General features: G+C 40.3%; 1 protein-coding gene and 1 long non-coding RNA gene across 3 annotated transcripts in view; one reads left to right on the top strand and one right to left on the bottom strand.

The window, feature by feature from the left end:
- UST (uronyl 2-sulfotransferase) overlaps positions 1–22,006 on the bottom strand; it is a 175,357-nt gene that overhangs the window by 95,328 nt on the left and 58,023 nt on the right. For both annotated transcript variants that reach the window (XM_032102171.1, XM_032102172.1), the window contains exon 3: positions 6,304–6,459. In XM_032102171.1, coding sequence (XP_031958062.1) covers positions 6,304–6,459 — 156 coding nt within the window. The remainder of the gene's footprint in view (positions 1–6,303; positions 6,460–22,006) is intronic.
- On the top strand, positions 7,956–19,887 carry LOC116440873. Its single transcript, XR_004238790.1, has 3 exons — positions 7,956–7,967; positions 10,736–10,742; positions 19,776–19,887. It is a non-coding gene; the product is annotated as an uncharacterized LOC116440873 (long non-coding RNA).

Raw genomic sequence — 22,006 nt, 5'->3', positions numbered from 1 at the left:
CCTGTCAAACTAGTTTCAGTACATTGAGGCATATTAGGTACAGACCTTATACATCACGACATATTAGGTCTGAGAAAGTATAGCAAGGTATATTATCTCTGAAAAAGGCTGTAAACCCAAAGAAAAGGAATGTAAGACGAGATCACCAAAAGAAAGACAGTATAAAGGGAAAAGAGAAACAAGAGAATATGGAGAGATGATGTGCAATTAAAAAATAATTTAAAAAAAGAAATTAAAAAAAAAGAAGTCAGGAAGGGAATAGCTTTCCGTCTTTAGTTAGTCTTATATGGAATCTGGACTGTTTGATTCAAGCACAAAGAGGTCTTTGCACAGCTTCTTCAGTAAAATATAAAGGCATTGAGCAAGAAATTTATAAACCTGAAGAGCAAAGCTTGTCCAGATCAGAATCAGAAAGCCCAGGAAGCTTTGCAATACTTAGAACAAATAAATTGAGTACTGTTTGTTCACGCTCTGAAGAGACAAAGGCTTTCCTAGCAAACCCAACATGTAAACACTTCTTTAGAACTGGTAACTCCTTATATTCATTCACCTTTCAGAATCAAACAATAGGAGACCCTGGAGCCTATGTATCAGGTGTCTAAATTGGATTTGCTGTTGTTGTTGTTGTTTTTGTTTGTTTTTCTTTTTTTTTTTGCTGAGACAAGTTACAGGAGAAGCAAAATTCTCAGACCAGTATGAAGCTTTGTGTCATATTTTGCATTTTACTGGTGTTGCTCTATCTGCATGAAGTAAGGAAGGAAGATGGCAGAAGGAAGTTACTGATCTGGTACAGAAACTCTATTCATGCCCCCATGGTCATCACTGTAATTCCATCTTGGAATAAATGAGAAAAACCTTACTAGAGTATAAATATGGAGATATAAAGATACTATACCCATACAAAGTAATCACACTAAATCTAAAACCACAGTAGAATACTGCTAGATAAACTTAGCTGGGGGTATATGTGAGTGTTACAAAGCACCACATGAGCTTCCCTTGGGGCCCAGCTGTCCTCAGGGCTTGCAGCAATTCGCGCTCAGGAGGCAGATTCACATCACAGCACTGCCACGTTTCTCACTCCATTTCACCTGATGTCAGTCTCACATGAACCTGCTGCTGGACAAGCACAGGCACTTCATCCTCAGGAGGAAAGGGGGGATGGAAAGACGCACACAGAGAGCATCTGGCTCCTGGCTTTTTTTTTTCATCTCTTGCTACCAAACTCAATCTCTTGAGCTATGATAACAGCTTGCCCCAAAGCAGAAACAGAATTTTGTTTTGACTTAGAGTACCTTCATTTTTAGACACTTAATGATCAACCGAACTTGTAAGCAGATGTGGATAAAGCTACAATGTGCATAAGAACAAACAAGCAAAATCCATTCTTTTAAAAACCCTGCCAAAAGGGTAAGTAAGGCTCAACTGAAACAACACACAGATGTCAGGAGGGAAAAATAAATAACTGTAATGGCTCATGGCCACATGCAAATTGTGGCCATATTTCCCATGGGCCTCTCACATCATCCTGTCCTGAACTGATTTCAGTCTAACAATCCAAATGTATTGCTCAGAAAGACATCCTTCCTCCTTCTAAGATGACGTTACAGGAAAAAAAAAAACAAAAAAAAGAAAAATCTTCCAGTGTCCCCCAGAAGAGTAAGTTTGGTTGGCTGGTTTTGATTGTTAGATCTTGTTTGTTTGTATGTTTGTTTCTGTAAGATTAAACTAGAAAGAAAGAAAATAAGATGTAGAGGACCCACAGAGAGGAACGGTGAGCAGAGGATGAGGGCTGAAGAAAACAAGTACTTTTGGATGGAATGGGTGATGGAGGAGAATGACATACAAGTACAGATTATCATGTCATCCTAAGTTTGAAAAGAAATAAAGAGGTACAAGCAGCAGAAGATAAACAACCCTGGCAAACTCTGTTAGGGAAGAGATGAATCAGAACACATCCATGGCTGGAGGGAGAAGCTGTAGAAATACCTGGAGAAGTCCGAAAGGAGCATGTACCTGCTAGGATTAGGGCCCATAAAGAGCCATTTCTCTCTCTCACTGCTGCCCAGAGCTCTCCTGCAGGAGCCAGGCAGCTCAGTGAAAAACTGCCAAAAAATACACTAATTTGCTCTTGAAATGAACTAAATTGCACCATGGAGTTAATGCTGCTAAAGAAGGATCCAGAGAGACGGAAATAGCAAAACATGAAGAGTGTGTGTGGAAGCGAACCACAGCAGTGGGTGCACCGTGCTCCCGAAGGAAAGAGGAGCATCACACTGCATGGCTGGAGTCTGCGGAGATGCTAAGCCACAGCAAGCAGTTGCCAAGACCTCTGTGGTGTGATCAACACATTTGCTCATTCCATTCATCCCCCTCAAATGCCAATTAATTTTAATGTACAGTGTCTTTTCTAGAGTAACATCTTTCTACCACTGTGACTCCTTGCTTTATCTTTTCTTCTAGTTCTTTCTCCTTAATTCATTTTCTGCACTGATTTTTAATGGGGCCCTTTAAAGAAGACCAGATCCACAGAGGCAATCCTGTAAATCACAAGCTATTTTTGAAACAAAAAGCCCACCTGAGAAGGAACACCAAGAGGCAATTCTCCAGGATGAAAGGTTTTCCCTTAATCTACAGTCCTACACTACCACTGTAGGATCTCAGGTGGCCATATGGAAGAAATCAAACAAATTGCTCGACATATATGTATACTTGTAATGGGCTGGTGCTGCATTACAAACAACGCTCCAGCAGATGGCACCGTGAAGTGACTCCAAGAGGGCTGGATGGAGCCCTCCCTGAGAGGGGAGAAACGTGGGGGATGGACTTTCTCTAGCCACGGCATTGTTCCTGCACAAAAACTCAACTCTGGCCTTGGAGAGAGGACACCTTTCCCTTTTCTGGAGATGGCTAGTCCAATCCCTGTGCTCAGAGCGGCCCCGCTTTGTTTGAGATTTGCAACAAGTAAGTTCTACTGGGAACAAAAGGAAATAAGCAGATAACAATCTCACCCCGACAACAGCCAAAATGTTACTTTTTTTAAGATGCTGTATTTCACAGTGAGAATTTGAGGTCAAAATGTATCAAAATGGTGAGGCAACTGGGATTTTCCAAGTGTGGTCTGCTGGATCACACTATGATCTCCACTAATACTGACATGAAAAGGACAAAAAAAAAAAAATCTCTCTATCTCTCTTCCTTGTGAGCTCTTTACCTTCTGCCACTGCTTTCAGTCTCTACTGAAGGCATGTAGGGCTCAGGAGGCACAAGCACCTACAAGAATTTTGGTATATCACTTTTATCTCAGCACTCATTTCCATAAACAACTCACAACTCCCAGGAATGAGACTAGATCTTCATTTTCAGCTCTCAAAAGCTTGGAATGGTTTCAAGAATTTATTCACCTCCCCAAACTGGCATGACCAATTTTCTGTCTTTAAAAGCATTTAAGAAAAATTAGTGATGGATTTTTAGTGCATTGAACTGAAATTACATATAAAGTTGGCTGCACAGCCATAATGATGGGTGGTAGAAGTAAACAATTTGAGGATAAACTACCAATTACTCTTGTATGTGACTGATATTTGTGTATCTATAAGCATATTCATTCTTACTTTCCTGAATGCAATAAAATGGGAGTGGGGGACATAGGGCATGGGAAGACTTCATTTTGCAGCAGTTCGTGTGGCATTTTAAAGCCACATCAATTAGATTCACTTTAATATTATGTGTTATTTCCTGAATTTAATTTACTTGAAAATATTATAGGAAATGGCAAGGCACATATTAATACATCTGTTTCCAGAAATCACTCCCTTATGCCCACAGATGTTCAAAGGCTGCACTTCTAATTGCTGGCAGACACACATAATTTGGGAAAACTTCTTAGTAGGAAAGGAGACTGGAAAAGGCAATGAGAATATGGGTTCCAATTATGTGCAATCCCCACAGTCATTAAGAACACCTACATGCTTAACTTTATTTAACAACAGCAGACTGCAAAAGCTAAATATTTACAGAAAAGTCTTGGCTGGATCAGGGCTTTAACCAAACACAGGACAGACGAATGACAGAAGGAAGAGAGACATATCATCTCAAGTGAGAAGCCCATGCTCATGCTGAAAGCCTACAGCCCTGCCCAGCTCTTTTTTCTTGTTCCAATGCCTGGAGCCTGAAATCATTCATTCCCTTAACTTCCTCTTGTGTAGACCACATTAAAGGTGGAAAAAAAATATTTTTTCATATTCTGCTCTTAAAAACTGAGAAGACAACTAAAAATGCCCTGAACAACAGAATAGTTACTGTCTCCAAGCACATTTTCTGGTGATCAAAGGCACTTTTCAGAAAAAGTACTCATTAAATTATGAGACTATTGTAACTATGGAAATAAACCATAAAAGAAAATAAAGAAACATAAATTATGGTAGGGCAATCTATAGAGTAAATCATCAGCTCTGTAGCAATACTTCCAGCACATTTGTTGTCTAGTAACTTAACTGCTTAGGGAGTGCAAAAGGTAATGCAGATAATTATCTGTCAGTGTAGTGGTTGCATCAAAAATAAGTCTGGGCCTCTCTGCAATCTCTACATGCTGGACTAAAGCACAAGACTGTGAAGAAGTGATCTTGTATCATGTTTTAACAAAGGAAAATCCACCTACCAGAGAAAGACAGAACAGAACCGAAAGGAAGAAGCTGATGATCATGGTGAAAGCTGGCAATTACTAACAGCTGACAGACTTTTGGGTTTTATGACATGTCTCCCAATCAACAATGAAAATTGATGAAAGATACAACAAAACCCAAACAGCCCAAAACACAAAAGCAGCCATACCCACTGAAATCCCATATCCCAGCAGAAAAACTAACCAGACAGGCTCTGCAGCACAGGATAGTTTGATCCCTTTCTGATGGGACCATATTGCAACCTTCCCAGGCCGCATGGTGCTGCTGGTAGGATACACAGAGGGACGCTGCAGCAGGCGCAGAACAGGCCTTCCCTCGGCCACAGGAGGGGCAGTGAGGGGACACTGTCCCCCTCTGCAGCCTGTCACTGCTGCGACACACCCAACCGCGCATAGCAGCCGCCTTTGGGCTGGAGTGGCAGCCCTGGCTGGCTGGTCCCCACCCCTGGCTGAGCTTGACTATCATGGAGTGTTAGGTCAGCCAGCTGAGGTGGGACCTCAATGGACATCTCGAAGGGGAGGAAGGTGAGACCTGTAGGAGCAATATCAGCTCCTAAATTTTCATCTGGAATTAACTTCTGCATCTAAAATAACAAACTTGTGCTCATGAACAGGCTGCAAGTAAACGACCCCCAATCACAGCCAATGTCACTGGCAGGCCCACATCCGTATTTTGATCATTGCACACATCCTTTTGTGGTTTGCAGGCTGCTATTTCTAGAGGTGACACAGGCAGCAATTGCACCCTTTACCTGATCAGCAGCTCAAAATACCAGCAGTTGGCAACCTATGCAACATCTGACTACAGTTGTGTGCTTTGAGTCTGAGGTTTTCCTGCACTACTTGTATCAATCTACTAACAGAAGTGATGCTTACAGTGGGTACATGGTTACCCTGAAGAGAAGAAAATTTAAATAGCTGGATCTTTCATAGAAACAAAGCTGCAAAAATAATCCTTCTACAACTCTAAGGGAACATAAACAAAGGTGTCTGGGTAAAGAGGTTTTATGTGGTATTTTCACTTCCCTTAGTGAGGGTTGTGCAATAAACATGAAAAAGACAGATAAGCAAGAAGCTGAGATAGGATCAAGGACACGTCATATTATAGTAACATGGGTTAGCATGGCCCTGGGAAACTTTTTGAAGCAACTGATTACTAGAAGTGAATTAAGAAAGTCATCATAAAAGACCCTTTTGACTATTATTTGCTCCTGCTCCTGTTTAAGACCCAAGTTAGGACTGAATACGCTGTCCTGGTTCTATGACAAATGGCTGTGCCCTGCAGATACATTAATGCATGTCCCAGATGCTGTTAGCACTTCACTGTACTAATCTTTCTTGCCTCACTGGTAGTCTAACTGCTAAGCTGACTAAATTCAAGAGCTGTCTCACCGGAAGTTAGTTTTTCTGGTTAGCTTCCACATCATGTTGTTCTTGGCTCTGCTACCCATTTCTCTTATTAACTGAAGACACTTAGAGAATGATGAATTCTGCATGAGTACTCAGGACAAAGTAGCAATACATCTTTTTAATAGGATTTCTGCTAACATATGCCTTTGTTTCTAAGTTTTGTACACATAATAAGAGAACAGGATCTAAGAGGAGCGGGAGTAACTTACCTGTTCGTTTTTGGTCAGTCTTGTTTTGTTATGTATGTCAGATGTAACCAGGTTGAATCCATGTTTCTCTGATAAAATTCTCAAAAGCAAAACCACAGTTCGACTCCCACACTTTCCAACTCTGTTGTAGACCACCTGACTGGGGAAAGGAAGTACCTAAAGAAAGATTGAAAAACATGAAGTCAGTATATCATTATTTTTGTTTCCATGTACCTCTGAATCACACGTTTCGACCTTAAGCCAACAGACACAGAGAATTTCTAGGGCCCTGCCCAGGTCAGAAACATCCACTTCCTCTAGCAAGATAGAAGCTCTTCAGAAGAGAAACAACACCGCTCAGGGAGGTGGCAAGGTGAGATTTCCCCCTTGTGATGCAGTTACATATAACAGACGGGCAACTACTCCAGAAATACTATGTAACTGTTGATAATGACCTAAGCTTACTGCTTGTAATTTCAATGCAAACACTCATCTTCAGTTGACTATCTCCCGTAAAAAGAACTAAAAGGAGTGAATTTCCACTACAGTTTGGCAACTCAAAGTCAAGCTGACATAATGCAAGAGGAATGCTTGAATTGCATAACTTCAGCTTAAAAAGAAACAAAAGAAACCGAACAACAACCATTTGCACAAAGCTAAAATTAATCAACTCTTTTAATTACAAATATAAACGTGAATCTTTCAAACAGACTCAGAGAACAAATCATGCCACTGGCCAAGGATCTACATGCAGAATAATCAACACAGGGCCACAGGGGGCCTGAGGCCAACTGGCACAGTCTGATCACCTCTGTACAGGTAATGTTCATTAAATCACAAAATAGAACAGCCACGTCCAACCTGGCCACTGGGAATGGTGCCCAGACCACACTAACTAGAGAGCACCCTGCTCTCCTCCTCAGGAAACCAGAACAAGCGAGAAGTAATTCAGTGTCTCATAGTACGACACACGCAGCCTTATTTTGTTCCTGGATGATGTCCATGGGTGGTTGTTTCAGCAAAAGGCATTCTGAAATCACACTATTGCACAAGACAAGTATTTGCTGTATAGCATAGAGCAGCATGTGATAAGCTATATTTATTTCCCAGAGGAAACTGTTTGCAAGCCTTTAAATTGGCTAACAGAGTCAGAAGCTCACAATTTCACCCACAGTGGTGCATATACAGCACTTAAGATAATTTTTCTATTAAGACAACGGCATAAAATGTTTCCTGACACAGGGCCAGCACCTGGGTTCCAGCAAAATGAATGGACAAAGTGATGGCGTGTCTCAACATGCAGTTACTTCTACTGTAGATGCCATCATGTTCTCCCAGCAGAAGAATTTCTAACATAAAAGCAGTCAGATGAAGCATATGGCACTTTTCAGTGCAGAGTACTTCTTCACTGCATTTGAACAGCTAATAGATCTTTATCAGGGAAGCAAATGATTCCTCAGGCAACCCTTCAGACTACTTTCAAAGATAACCGCCAATTAGAAAGAAAAAAAGAAGGAAAAAAGTCTGTATTCTCTTATATTTGATGGGAACTTACTGGCACTTTGCTCTCAGTGTTCATGACCAAATGAATATTACTACTGTTGCTGGTTGCAATGTTTAGGATATCCTGCACTGCAACATAAATGTGGAGGCCATTTTTCTCCAAATTACCTTGGGAAGGAGTAGTTATTGGATGATCACAGCCTGAGTTAAGCTTTCCAAGTCACAGGACATCACATCTGCTGATTCAGCAAGCAAAGAAGGACATCTCAAGGCTCATACAAACCCCACACAATGCATCAAGCCTTACTGTTTTCTAACTTTTTAATAGGGTTTTCTGTGAGAAACATAGCCCCCATATTTCTTTATCAATCTTTCCTTCAGAAGCCTTGCTTCCTATGAAATGCAAAATCTGAGCCTGAATTATTAGAGAACTCCAAAGGTGATCAATTTAACATCTCTGTGCTACAGCTGTAGCTAACCTTTCCCAAAACTACTGTTAATGATGTCTGGAAGGTTAGTATTTGAACACATTTCTATCACACCATAATGAAAAAGAACATGAGCCCTATTCCAGATTGTCCCCTTTTTGGTTCACTTCTCTGCATAACAAACACTAGCACCACTACTTGTCACAGCCCTGCAGCACCATCCACACCTCACTTGTGGAATGGGAATTTCTCCTCTGCTCAGACATACAGTTTTGGAATACTTTGCCGTGTAAGTAAGAGAAAGCCTTCAAAAGAAATGGTAAGTAGATGCTGCCAAGTGCCAGTGAAGGAGCAAGAGCACATACACTATATGTTTGCCTAGCATCCCAGAAATTAGGTGAATAATGAGCACTGGTAGAGTTACGGAAATATTTAAAAATGCTTCATAATTATTGGCTGTTTTGATTTTCCTAGCAGTTTGGACTAGGCAATATAGTGAGCAAAATTTTTTCTTTATTGGTACTTCAGTCAAGTATAATTTTGCTGCATAGATTACACTCAAATTCTAATTAAATCTTTCACTGGATTATCCAGTAACTTTGGGTGAATCTTATAATTCTTTTAAAACTAAATGAAATTAAACCAGGCCTTTGTAAATTCTCTATTCTAAGTGCAAAGAACTTTATCAGCTTGAAAAACTGACAGTAGTTACCAAGTTTGGCCAGTTCTAACATTTGTTTCTGAAACTCACCTTCCTAGGTAGCACAACTCCGTTCTGCACACAAACAATAACCATGGTAACCCCCAAAAAGAAACCACAGCAAATACTGCAGATAAAGGAACCTGAAATAAAGGGCTATTATTTTCAGACACTTGTTCAGCTTAAGGAGACCAGTGGATCAATGCCTTGGTTCAGTACATAGCTGAATGCACTTAGGTCCACTCGTACAAGATTCAAGATAAAACACTACAGCTCAAAGCTCGCTTCAGAAGAACAATCATGAGTGGTAACCAAAACTTCCCCTGCAGCACTCCTGATTGTGGTTGGCTTTAGGAGTGCACTCCTGAACCCCTGCTCATGTTTCGTCCGTTTACGTCACCATTGCACTTATCACACCCAAATGCCCCAAAAGGTGTGCCCAGTGCACAAAGCCATGCAGTACACAGGCTTGTGCTGTACAAGCAAATATTTGTTTAATGTGACCAGTTCCCTCAGGATGTTGCAAATCTGCTTTCTGCACTTAGATAATGCCAAGGTTATTTCCTAAGAGAAGAATTATACCTCTTCCAGAAACATGAGTTTGTATCAGGCAAAACTAAAAATGCAAGAAATGGAAAACTTCTCCAGAGAGGAACTTTCTTTTCCCCCTCATGATACTCACAAGAGACTCAGACAATACAAGAGATGGTGGCAGAGAAGGCACTTGAAAAGAAGGCTCCTATTGTATTAGCAGAAACAAGGTGGAAAACAGCAGTTGGACATTTACAAAATGCTAACTGGATGACATTTTATTACAGTAAGAGTATGTATCATGTAGACTAACTGCTAAGGTGATGCTCTGGCAACTTGATATTCATGTAACAATATACACAACTTCAAAATAATTGCAGAGTGACTTTATTGAGCACTGCATCAAAGCCCAGAGGTAATATAAACAACTGAAACATGTAATTCACTTTGGAGTTACATGAATTAGCACTTATAGCCATAAAAAAAGTAAAACCCATGGTATAATTATAACAGCCCTCTCCAAGGGTTTGGAAAGTTATATGACAATTTACTTGTCAGTTCACACAGGCTTTTTTTTTTTCCTTTTGTTCCACAGTTAAAGAAGATGTCAAGAATCACTGTGAATGAAATCAAGAAGAAAAAGCAACTTTAACCCCAAATGAACTTGCATTACAGAAAATGACTGTCAAGTACCTCTGCAGAGAGGTCTGCCAGTCTCAGAAAAGGAGCTATTCAACAGATAGCCTGACAAAAGCCCAGGCTTTCAACTTCACTGGGGGCTTTGTCTACAGATAAATCTTTGCACCAAAAAGAAAAAAAAAATTAGGCTGGATAATTACTTGCAGTGTCAATGATGTAGGGATTCACCCACAGGCCTAAATCATTCCAATTTTACTGAGACAAATCGAGTACAATTTTGTCCATTTGCCAAAAATTTCCCAGTCTCATGTAAGAGAGACGTGTTCTCAGAAAGCAATCCATTATATTCACAACTTCAGCAAGTAAGTGACCTGTGTCCTTGTACACAAGTAGGGCCAAAAGCAGATGACAGAAATGACTTTTCCTTTCCGACCAGACACTAACCTGTAGTCAGGCAGTGCTCCATGTTTATCAGGTGAACAAGGCCAACCAACACAGACAGTACCAGTAAGACTGTGAAAACAATTAAATATTTGCTGACATCACACATCTTTATACAGCATCACAGCTTCCCAGTCCAACCTCTTCATTTTCTTTTCCTGTCCAACTAAGACAGAATTATAAGAATTTAAAAAAGAGCTTAATTGGTCAGAGGAATGGTCCATTTGACTCATGAGAGGAGGATGATACTCATAAGACAACTACAAACCTGAGAGCTGTCAGCAGTCCATTTCTCTCCAGTGTTTCTCCTCCTCCTCCTTCAGCGTTCCCAAAGATTACATATGGCATGTTGGAAGGCACATCCTTTCCGGCCGCCTGAAGAATTTCTTACGCAACTTGTTCCAGAATTTTGTTACCCACCATGCATTTAATTTTTAGTTCATCTTCTACTGTTTCCAGATAATATCTATTCTCACATTGTGGATTTCATGAAGACAGATCAGATAATTCAGTCATCACCTTTGAGATCTTCTTAGATACATTGGATACCTCTTTTTAACTAGGGTTTTTCAAAAGCCTGCCGTGGTCTTTAAAGACAAACTCAAAGGCCACTAAGAGATAGCCTTCCAAACTTAAGTTCAGGAATTGCTGCTCAAAATCTCATTCCAAACAAGTATCAACTTGCTCACTTTTAAAGCAATCACAATGAGAACTTGCTAACACAGTTATGTCAGCAGAAAACACGACTGAAGAATGAACAAGGGAGTAAATAAAATAAATTACTAGCTAGCATCCTCCTTCCCCATCTTAACCACACAGGTCCAGTTCTATCAACATTCACCTGTAGAGTGTAGTGATGCTAGACAGTAATAAGCTTTTTGAATTAAACAACTCTAAAGCAGACCAGACAGCATGGTCTTCTCTGTGGGTCACTGAAAATACACTAGAAACCACAAGAAAAGGTAAGGATGAAATTTGTTTATTTTCAAAGTTCATATGCCATGTAACTGCAGCAGAGCATTGAAAACAAGGCAGAAGAGGAAACAGAATATTCTTCTGCTGCATTTTCATTAAGAAACTAATTTAATTGAAAAAGGATGACTTGCCCTCCCCTCCCCCTCCCCAAACCAGTGCATTTCATCTGTTAGACAGATGACATATTTGGAAGACTAGGTTAAAATGCGTTCTCTAATGATTCAACATCCCTAAGCACCAAGCTAAATTAAAAACATAAGCATGGAGCACAAGCAGCAAAAGGAAACTTGGTTGTAGGCAGTCCTCAAATTTATTAAGGCTAAAGAAAAGCATTACTATGAAGTGTCTGCCAAAGCCTATGGGCCCTGAAGTCTCCCACAAGACAGATCTGTAGAGCCAAAATCAAAATTTGCCGTAATTTTTCTGTGAAGAAGCACTGTACACTTACAAATCTAAAAAGATCTCAGTTCAAAGCACAGCAAAGTATCCCCATTAAGTCTCAGATCAGGTCCTATTACAGGATACTGTGGCTATAGAAACAACAATAATATCAATAGCAACCTGGGAAAATCACAAAGAAAAGGTCAAAGAGCCAGTTTTTAATTTTTAATGTTTCGGATGCATCCTGTCAACACATTTGGGTTTGCTCATCTTATACCTTACCCCTGATTTACTTCTCTACAACAGCAAGTTGCAGCAGAGCAGAACCTCTGCACCTCCAATGTACTGCACAAGACCCCCCACACCACAGGGAGTGCAGAACCAGCTTTATTTCAGGCAGGTGAAGTTACAGCAACATAGCAACATTCCAACTTGGCACATGTATACAAAGTCAAACAGGCTGGTAGAGAGCAGATACTCTGTTCACTCAGCAGTTTCAGATACTCACTGATGTTAGGCAGCCTCTGGAGGTGGGAATGGCACTCCTGGCTTTCATCACTCAGCAACACTCACTTGTACTTAAGTGATGGCAGCTCAGTTCCAGTTCCCTTCAGAGATGAAGCAGGTGAGAGGGAAGCACCCTACCAAAGAGATAATTGCTTGGGGATGGGGTACAACTACCGCCTCTAGGTTGATCAAAACTTTTCCTTTCGGCCTTTCTTAACACAGCATACTTTTCAACCTCTTCATTCTTCTTGCCTTCCTCTGCAGTTTCTAACTGCAGTTTGTTCACCTCTTTTGGGACCAAAATCAGCTACAGTGCTGTATCTTGTCTCCCTGGTGCCAAGGAAAACTGAACAGTTATTGTTCACGTCTTGCAGACATCTCTTTTTAATACATCTCAGGATAGAATTTAGAAGAATCAAAGCATATGGTACTATCACTACTATAGAGAGGGGTGCAGAACAAAGCTATCGCTCTTTTTCTTCTTTACCCTACATGAACAAATGCAGGTTACAGCAGAAAAAGAACTGTAAGACCCTTATTAGCTTTCTTATAAAAAGCAGTACATTTATCTCTTTTTAAGTTAATCACTTGGTGGAAATTATCTTTCTGGTATGCACCTACCTCATAAGAAGATAAAGGAAATGAATCATCTTAGAACATGGTTCACTGATACTGGTATTTGTTGAGAGAACTAGCATGAGTTCAGGTAGGTTAAGAATTTGAGCGTCAGTTTAATTACCCCATTTTCCACTGGAAGGTTCACCATGTAATCAAAAAACCCTTAAGCTGCAGAATTTGTGCAGGACTGATTTTAACTCCACAGCAGCATCACGTTATATGTATCTTGGAACTGTAAAGTTTAAAACTTCTGTTTTTCCTTCTGAGCCCAGGGTTTTGTACATTCTGTGATGTGCTCAGAACACACTGGCACAGTTACCCTCTGTTTAAGTAGTAAATCCTATCACATTCAACCCACATGTTTATATTGGATACTTGCAAAATGAGAGATAATAAGTAACTAAGCCTGGTTTTAAAACTTTTTATAATACTTCACAGCACTGGCATTCCCTTAAGTAACCTCACTACCTTAAGGTTGCTTCTATCCTTCCAATGCAATATTCACGAATTCACCCTGGGAGCCAATAATACTGGATTTGAATGTGGTGAGTGGTAGACGGAATAATTTATTCCTCTGTATGCACTTGTCTTTCTTCACATTAAGGTTTAACTCTCAAAATTGTGGTTGGCTATTGATGAGGCTGCAGCTAGTGCAGCAACTCATGGTTTCACCATTGTCAAAGATCTGTCATGCTGCATTTCAGTTTGCCCTTTACTTTAGGCTCCCTTTCAGTAACTCCACGTTTTATTTTAAAGTCTCTAGTGTGCTTGTCTTTTCCACTTACTTTGCACAGACATTTTATAAGTCACAGTATGAAAGAAAGGCTGTTTATAGCCATAACTGGATATTAATTTTGTAAAACAGGCCAGTTCTGCTGGACTGTAACCCACAGCCTCTTCACCGATGAGCTATCTCTGAGGTGCTCTTGCTCTGCATGCTTGCAGGAACTCAAACGGAGTTCCATCACGGCTCCTGCAGGTAACAGATTCAAATCTAGCTCATGGCATGGTCTCTTTGCCTGGAAGGAACAACATCAAGAAGCACAGCATGCTGCTAGTGAACTCCTCCAGCAGAACCAGAGCTCAGCAGAAATCACTGCGTCATCTAAAATGACTCAAAGGCCCAAAATACTTTCCCTTACAGATTACAGTCCACGTCTTGAGTCACAAATGGATCTTGTGGTGTTGAAGACGACAAGCCAGAGGCAATAACAGAGGAGGCTCAGCATAAAGTGCTCCCATTTCACTCTTCTGCACTTTGAAATCATTAATCTGACTTGCTCAGAGGCAAACCAAACCTCATTCCTGCTGACCAGGGCATGACTCCTTTTCATTTCAATGGAGGGAGCTTCTCCTTGCATCTACTGAAAATCCCCAGTAGTGCCAGCCACAAAAGCCTCCACACTCCCCCAGGACATCAGGATGCTGTGGGTGCTGTCCTGAGAACTACCTTTTCATAAGCACACTTGCCCAAGCTCCTTCTTCACCCGAATCACCATGATACTGCCACTCTCAGACTTCTTCAACCCAGTCATGCAAACCTGTCCTCTTTGCCTGATGTTTTGACTCTACTTTTGACCACGTGTAGGCACATTCACAATCTGTTAAGATCATGGCTCTTATCAGAGTATTTCACTGCTATTCACAGTTTCCTGAACTAAGCTTAATCCTTTTTTAAAGCCTGAGTAGAAGGCTGCCAGGACCTACCAGCTCATCTTCAAAATCACAAGGCTTTCAAAATTATTATTTGGTGGTTGTTTTCTTCAGTTTTGTAAGACTCCCCAGCACCACAAGTTCCAGACTTTTTTTCCTTCAAACATCAGAGCTAAGAAAATCCTTTCAAATCAGGAGTTAAGAATACCATTAACAACTATAAGACTTGTGGTAGAAACATGAGTGGTACTCAACTGAGTCTCAAGTCTTAGCAAGATTAACCAAATCAATTTGTCAGTTTCAAAAGATACTCCATCATGTTACTCCCAGGCAGAAGGGCAGATTTTTGTTTTTCCACGGAAGGTTTAGGTCATCCAGACACAGATGCAATTGGATTTTGGTATTATAATACAGTCCTGCCTCAAAAAGATAATGAAGGTGGTTATGATTGAGTTGCCATGACCTTCTTGTATGATGTGCTAGCTTATGAATAACCTTCCTATCATGGAAGGAAGGAAAAGAAGAGAGGAATGTACTAGACAGCTGGAAATCTAAAACTGTAATCTCTAAGAGATATTCATGTGCTGTATAATAACCTGCACAGATTATCTGCAGGTGAACAAAGATAATCTCAGAATGGACTATGTTCTAAATTTCAGTGAAAGCACAGAGCTTTACTATCTTCAGAAATGGTGACGATTATGCCTTGTGTACTTTTTTAGCTATAGTATGTGACGTAGAACAAAACCTACAGGTTGCAAATTTGGTGATATTACAATTTTTTCATTTTGGGTAACAGTGGGTAGGCTGCGGTGTTAATGCCAGAGGCAAGCAAGATTCACCTTTAACCACACACACAGTGTGGCAATTAAACTACCAACCAAAAGACAAAATATTTTCCAAGCGTCTTTGAAATAAAATGAAAACTACAGACTACTGTAGTAGTCACTAAATCTGCATACCTGCTGTCTCCCTAAGTCTTTCAAAATTTAAAGGCTGCAAATGTCAGGCTTAGTAAAATCCAGCTCACTACTAAATTTTTGCAGGACATCAGCATGCACAGTATCCCTCAAAGATTTATCTTCTTGTGACAGGCAATCTGGCTTTAATTTCCCAAGTCCCTCTGTACTTCCACTTACAATCAGTCAGCCTCCCCATATCAACACCTTTCTGATATACTATAAACTCAAGAAATATTAAAAAGTAAGTAATCATCTCTATTTTGGTAAATCATGGAATCAAGTGATTGTTTTATCCTTAAGACTCTTGAGCAATAAATTAATATGAACAAAACAAAGAAATTCGTGCTTCAGTACAATTCAAATATTTTTATGATCCAATTCACACTTATAAGTACAGATATGTATCTCCATACTACTACTGAATATATCTCCATACTACTATTATGCTATATCATTCATCACCTACTTCAGTAGGATTGTAAAGAATTATGTATAGCAGACAATCGGAAAATCCTCCATAAAACCCAGATTTTTCTTCTGTTGAGATACTGTCATTTAGAAGGAACGAAAACACAGTTTTAAAAGAACATAAACCAATTATTCTACAAATAGTTTACACTGTGTGCTGGTTTTAGCTAGGGTAGAGTTGATTTTCTTTACAGTGGCTATTACGGGGCTGTTTTGCATTTGTGCTGAACACAGCATAAATATTGAGACATTCTGTTATAATATAGAGATTTTTTGTTATTGCAGGGCTTACACAGAGCCAAGGTCTTTTGTGCTTTTCTTTTGGCAAGTACACTGGGGCTGCCTGAGAAATTGGGAGGCGATACAGCTGGGATAGCTGACCCCAACTGGGATATCCAAAGGGATACTCCAGACCATACGACATCATGCTCAGTATATTAAGTGGGGAGAAGAAGGAGGAAGTGGGGATGTTTGGAGTGATGGTGTTTGTCTTCCCAAGTAACTACTACACGTGATGCAGCCCTTCTCTCCTGGAGGTGGCTGAACACCTGCCTGCCCATGGGAAGCAGTGAATTAATTCCTTGTTTTGCTTTACTTGTGGGTGTGGCTTTTGATTTCCCTATTAAACTTTCTTTATCTCAGCTCATGAGTTTTCTACCTTTTACCCTTCCCATTTTCTCCCCAATGCCGCTGGTGGGAGAGTGAGTGAGCAGCCATGTGGGGCTCCACTGCTGGCTGGGTTAAACCACAACACACCGCTTCTAGTAAAAAACTGAGGGAAGTAGAGAAATACTTCACAGGTTTTTTTAAATCATAGCATTTTACTGACCATACTAGGCTTAAAAGCTCAGTTTTACTGTAAAACAGTGCTTCAAGCTGTAAAGGGGATCTCCATGGTTAAGGCACCTAATGAATTCTCTCTTAGTATTTGATCAGCCAGGTACCGAGTCTGGTGTCCATAGGAAATTACTCTATTTTAGTGTTGCTAAATTCTGACAATTTTTGCTAGCTGAAAATTTGTACACTGCACAATAATCTCAACTCCTCAGTTTATAAGGAGAATAGAATATTTTTTAAATCACTGAAATCCTTCCCAACCTGCCCTGGATTGCTTTAAAGATTATTCACCAATTTTTCATTTACAGCTAAACCGAGGGTTTCAACTCTATCAGAAACACATATACTACTATTCATGCTCTTAAAATCCCTAGTGAGCATATACCTAAAAGGAAACAAATCTTGCTTGCTTCTAAGTGTTGTGGGGTTTTGTCTTGGTTTTTTTTTTTAATTGGGTTTTTTGGTTGGTTGGTTTTAAATCGAACACTTCATCCCTAACAAATCCATCACTTAAGACTGTAGAGGGCTGAAGGGTTAAACCACGTTCTCATAAGGGATGGCTAGAACTAAAACACTAGCTCAAACGAAACAGGAAGTATCCACTAAAAAAATAAATAACCAAAACTAAAAAAAAAAAATATACAGCTCTTGGCTGTTATTTTAACATTGCTATCAAAATACTTGGAAAAAATAACACTGACATAAACCTGATGAACATAAAAAGTCACTGTAAAGGGGGCAATGCTGAAATCATCTTTTAGTAAGATTTAAAGTCGAATAAAAAAGAATAAATAATCTAGTTGATAATGGAGAGTGACAAGGACTGGGTTCAGTATATACATACCAAAGGCCACTCAAGGATTCTGCTACTTTTTCCCATAGGGGTGAACATGGTGTTGGCTAAGTTAAGGATTGGACTTGATGATCTTAGAGGTCTTTTCCAAATGATTCAATTATGCTACGGTAGGCTTGCTCCATAAAAAACCATGAACAATTAGCACATAATTACTAGCTAAGAACTGAAAGAATGGTGAAAAGAGTATTTATCCACTTTCCCGCTTTAAATCAATAAAATCAGATCAAATTTATTTTGCGTATGCCTTTATTTCCATTCATTTTGACCTGATCCTGACCCCCATCCATTTTTGTATTCATTTAAAGCTTTTAAACACTGTCACATATGCCAAGCACAGGGTCTTGCTGACACCTAAACAGCTGCCAAAAGACGCTGGGTCCATGACAGGCATCCAAGGGAAAACCATCAAGAAAAGGTGAATAGACTACTTCAATGTAATTTATCTGTAAGCTATGTGCACAGCTCCCTCACAAATATATGTCATCTCTACTGAAAAAGGGACATATCCTGATGCTCTTGCCAAGTTCTCAGGGAAAAGCTTTCAATCAATAACAACAGTAGGTCTGATAAAGTTTGTATCCTTTGTCCTCCAAGGCCAGTTTCACCATATTGGATAGAGCAAAAAAATCTTGGGAAGATTTGATAAGGATTTGATTAAGTATTTGGTCCAAATACTGGAAAAATACATCCGCTTTATTTGCAGAAATGCTCAGACATTAAATATATCAAGTGAACACCATCAGTCATTAATGAACATCCATTTCAAAGGTGTTTTTAAAAACCAAGCTAGCTTCATCTATAGGTATCACATAAACACCAATCTACAGAAAAAGGATAAACAAATGATCCCTTTGCAAATCTTTAACAATTTACATTTTCAGATGCTTATTTAAAAAAAAGCCAGGAGGTAGTGAGATAGAGATTTGAAATAGGAGAGAAGAGCCCACTTTCATTGGCATTGTAGAACCACTGGCAGTGGTTGTTTTGCTCAACTGTATTCCCTTTTTATCTGCCAAATTCTAACACCAGAAACACCAGAGGTGTGCTAGGGCTACTGGAAGTTGCGTCTACCTGCAGAGAAGCACATACAGATCTGTCTTAGAACTCATGAAAAATCTAGGATTAGTCAATCTTGCGAAGTCTTCGGTGCCTAAGGACCAAGGAGGAGTGGCCTATGTTTGTGTATTGGGTTTGCATGACAAAGTTCTGCTATTGGGAAGGGGCCTACAAGAGTGGCTTCTGTGAGAAGCTGCCAGAAGTTTCCCCCATGTCCAACACAGCCAACACCGGCTGGCTCCTAGACAGACCCATTGCTGGCCAAGGCCAAGCCAATCAGGAATGGTAGTAGAGCCTCTGTGATAACATATTTTTTAAGAAGCAAAAAAAGATATTGCACAGAAGTAATTTGTGGCCAGAGAAAAGAGGCACGAGAATATGTGAGAGGAACAGCCCTGCAGACACTCAAGTGAGTGAAGAAAGAGGGAGAAGAGGTGCTCCAAGTGCCCAAGATGAGATTCTCCTGCAGTCCGTTGTGAAGACCATGGTGAAGCAGCTGTGCCCCTACTGATCATGGAGGTCCACAGTGGAGCACAGATCCACCTATAGCCCATGGAGGAGAAGGCTACTGGAAGGACATGTTGACTCATGAAGAGAAGAGCCCACACTAGAGCAGGTTTCCCAGTAGGACGTAGTGACCCCGTGGGGGACCCATGCTGGCTGGATCAGTCTGTTCCTGAAGAATTGCACCCTGTGGAAGGAATCCGCATGCAAGCAGTTCATGAGGAACTGAAGCCTGTGGCAAGGACTCACACTGGAGAAGTTCATGAAGAACTGTCTCCCGTGGCAGGGATCCTGCACTGCAGAGGGGGAAGGCCTCCTCTCCCGGAGGAGGAAGCAGAGGCAGAAACACCATGAGTAATCCCCATTCCCTGTTTCTCTGTGCTGCTGGGGGGGAGGAGGTAGAGAATTGGGAATAAAGTTAAGCTTGGAAGGAGGGAGAAAGGCCTTTTAAGATTTGTTTTACTTCTCATTATTCTACTCTGATTTTGATTGGCAGTAAATTCAATTAATTTCTCCTAGTTGAATCTGTTTTGCCTGTGACTGTAATTGGTGAGTGATCTCTGCTTGTCCTTAACTCATGAGCCTTCTGCTATATTTCTGCTTGTCATTAACTCATGAGCCTTCTGCTATATTTCTGCTTGTCATTAACTCATGAGCCTTCTGCTATATTTCTGCTTGTCATTAACTCACGAGCCTTCTGCTATATTTTCTGTCTCCTGTCTAGCTGAGGATGGGAGAGACAGAGAGGCTTTGGTGGGTGCCTGGCCTCCAGCCAGGGTGAAACCACCACATCCAGACACATTATCTTCATATCACTGGCAAGGGTAACTACTGCTAATCTTCAGCAGTCAAGTAAACCTTTACTGGGGGAACACCTTAAAAGCTGGCTCACCTGGTCTTCAAGGAAGAACCAGAACCACACCAGCAATACTCAGGTACAGAAGCGAGCCAGGCTTTTTGTTCTTTGCTTGCACTGAGAAAATTGCTGCTGCTACCTTCACTTGAAAAAAGCAGACCAGTACCCTGATCTCCTGAAATGTGATGATGCTAATTCCTTATTCAGATAACAAGTGCTATTTTCAGTTCTTCCACTGGGAAAAAAACCCCACATGGGTATTTGAAAAAATCCAAAGCTCTGGCACCTAGCCATGACAAAAAGCCAAAACTAATACGATTTCCAACAAATACTGGAATGTACTCTGCAAAACAGCTACGGTCCAGTGCGTATCAGCTGCTGGTGGCCTTCCCCTACAGCTAACTACACACTGCCCATATTAGCTACCAGTCATTTCAACCCCAGGCAATGCACTGTTGTGCATTATCACCACTTCTAGTTTTTAAGCATTTTGTAATGAAATAATTTAAATGTTGGAGTCAGGACTGATTTATTCTGACAGGTTTCTATATGTTGAATTAAAGCATGCATAGACCTTAACCATCTGTTAGTTTAAATGAAGGCAGCTATCAAGTCATGTGAATGGAGGCTACCTGAAAGACAAAAACACAGCAAATTTCATTCACACCCACAGACTTCACAGTTCAGATATGAAGCTGTAAGAGGGTAAATAACTGCACTTAGCCAAAAATACGATGCATGAGATTTACAAAGCAAGAGCATCTTAGTTCAAAACACGACCCCAAGCAAATACCAGGAATTATCTGGGGATCTACCAATTCCCACCCATGTTTTGATTACAGGAATAAAAAAAAAAAACAAAACAAAAAACCCCAAACCTCAGGAATAAGCAGGCTTGTCCAAGGGATGATCAAAATGATCCATATTTTATCAATGTTTTTGAAACATGGGCAAATACTTCAAAAAGCAAAATGCTTTTAACTTACAGAAGGCTGTATAGCCTGTTACTCCGTTGAGCTTTTCACCAAGCTTTCAAGAGTGAGGATGATTACAGGAAACCCACAAACTTTACTGACTGGAAGTAGCTAATCAAAGAGTACCAACCCAACCAATCAATCATGTACATATCTATTCAGCTGGGCTTTCTACAGACAACTGAGCTGCAGCATCCAGCTGCAGCTGGATGAGGCTGTGTGAACATAGCCCAAAATTACATGTTTAGACAGGCAAAAGATATTTCCACAATGTAAAGAGGAAAGTATCTGGGTTGAATAAATCTGTCCAATTGCTACTGCCCATTGGAGTATGGATCCCATCCACAGCACCATTAATTGGTAAAGCAAAATTCCTAAAGAAAAAGTACCAAAATCTGAATAAAGTTTTCAAGGTTAAAAACTCTTATCTAGACGACAACATTTTCCTTACTAGAACAGCTTGGCATTTCTGAATGCTAATCCAAGCATGAGAAATACAGGTTTGGAATAAGCATTGCTTTATTCTTCCAAGCAGAGTGCTCACTCAAGACACGACAAACATAATTCCTTACTTCACGCAGGCTGCTGTACTCCTGGACAAGAGAAGCAGCTGGTACTAAAATTAAAAAAAAAAAAAAAAAAGTATTTCAAAAGAACCAGAGAGTACTATACAGATTTTAAGTGTTAAACATTTGCTTAGCCTTAGAATACCCGTGTCCCATCTCAGTTTGCAATGATAAACACAACAGGTTGATTTTGCCACTTCTGTCTACAACCATTTGATTTTGTAATTGAGTACACAAAAAATTGAGTAATTTGTGTTGACAGGAAGAAA

The sequence above is a fragment of the Corvus moneduloides genome, chromosome 3 (genome assembly GCF_009650955.1).
Source record: "Corvus moneduloides isolate bCorMon1 chromosome 3, bCorMon1.pri, whole genome shotgun sequence".
Lineage (NCBI taxonomy): Eukaryota > Metazoa > Chordata > Aves > Passeriformes > Corvidae > Corvus > Corvus moneduloides.
The sequence above is the reverse complement of the archived record's forward strand: the minus strand, read 5'-3'. Positions and strand labels throughout refer to the sequence as shown.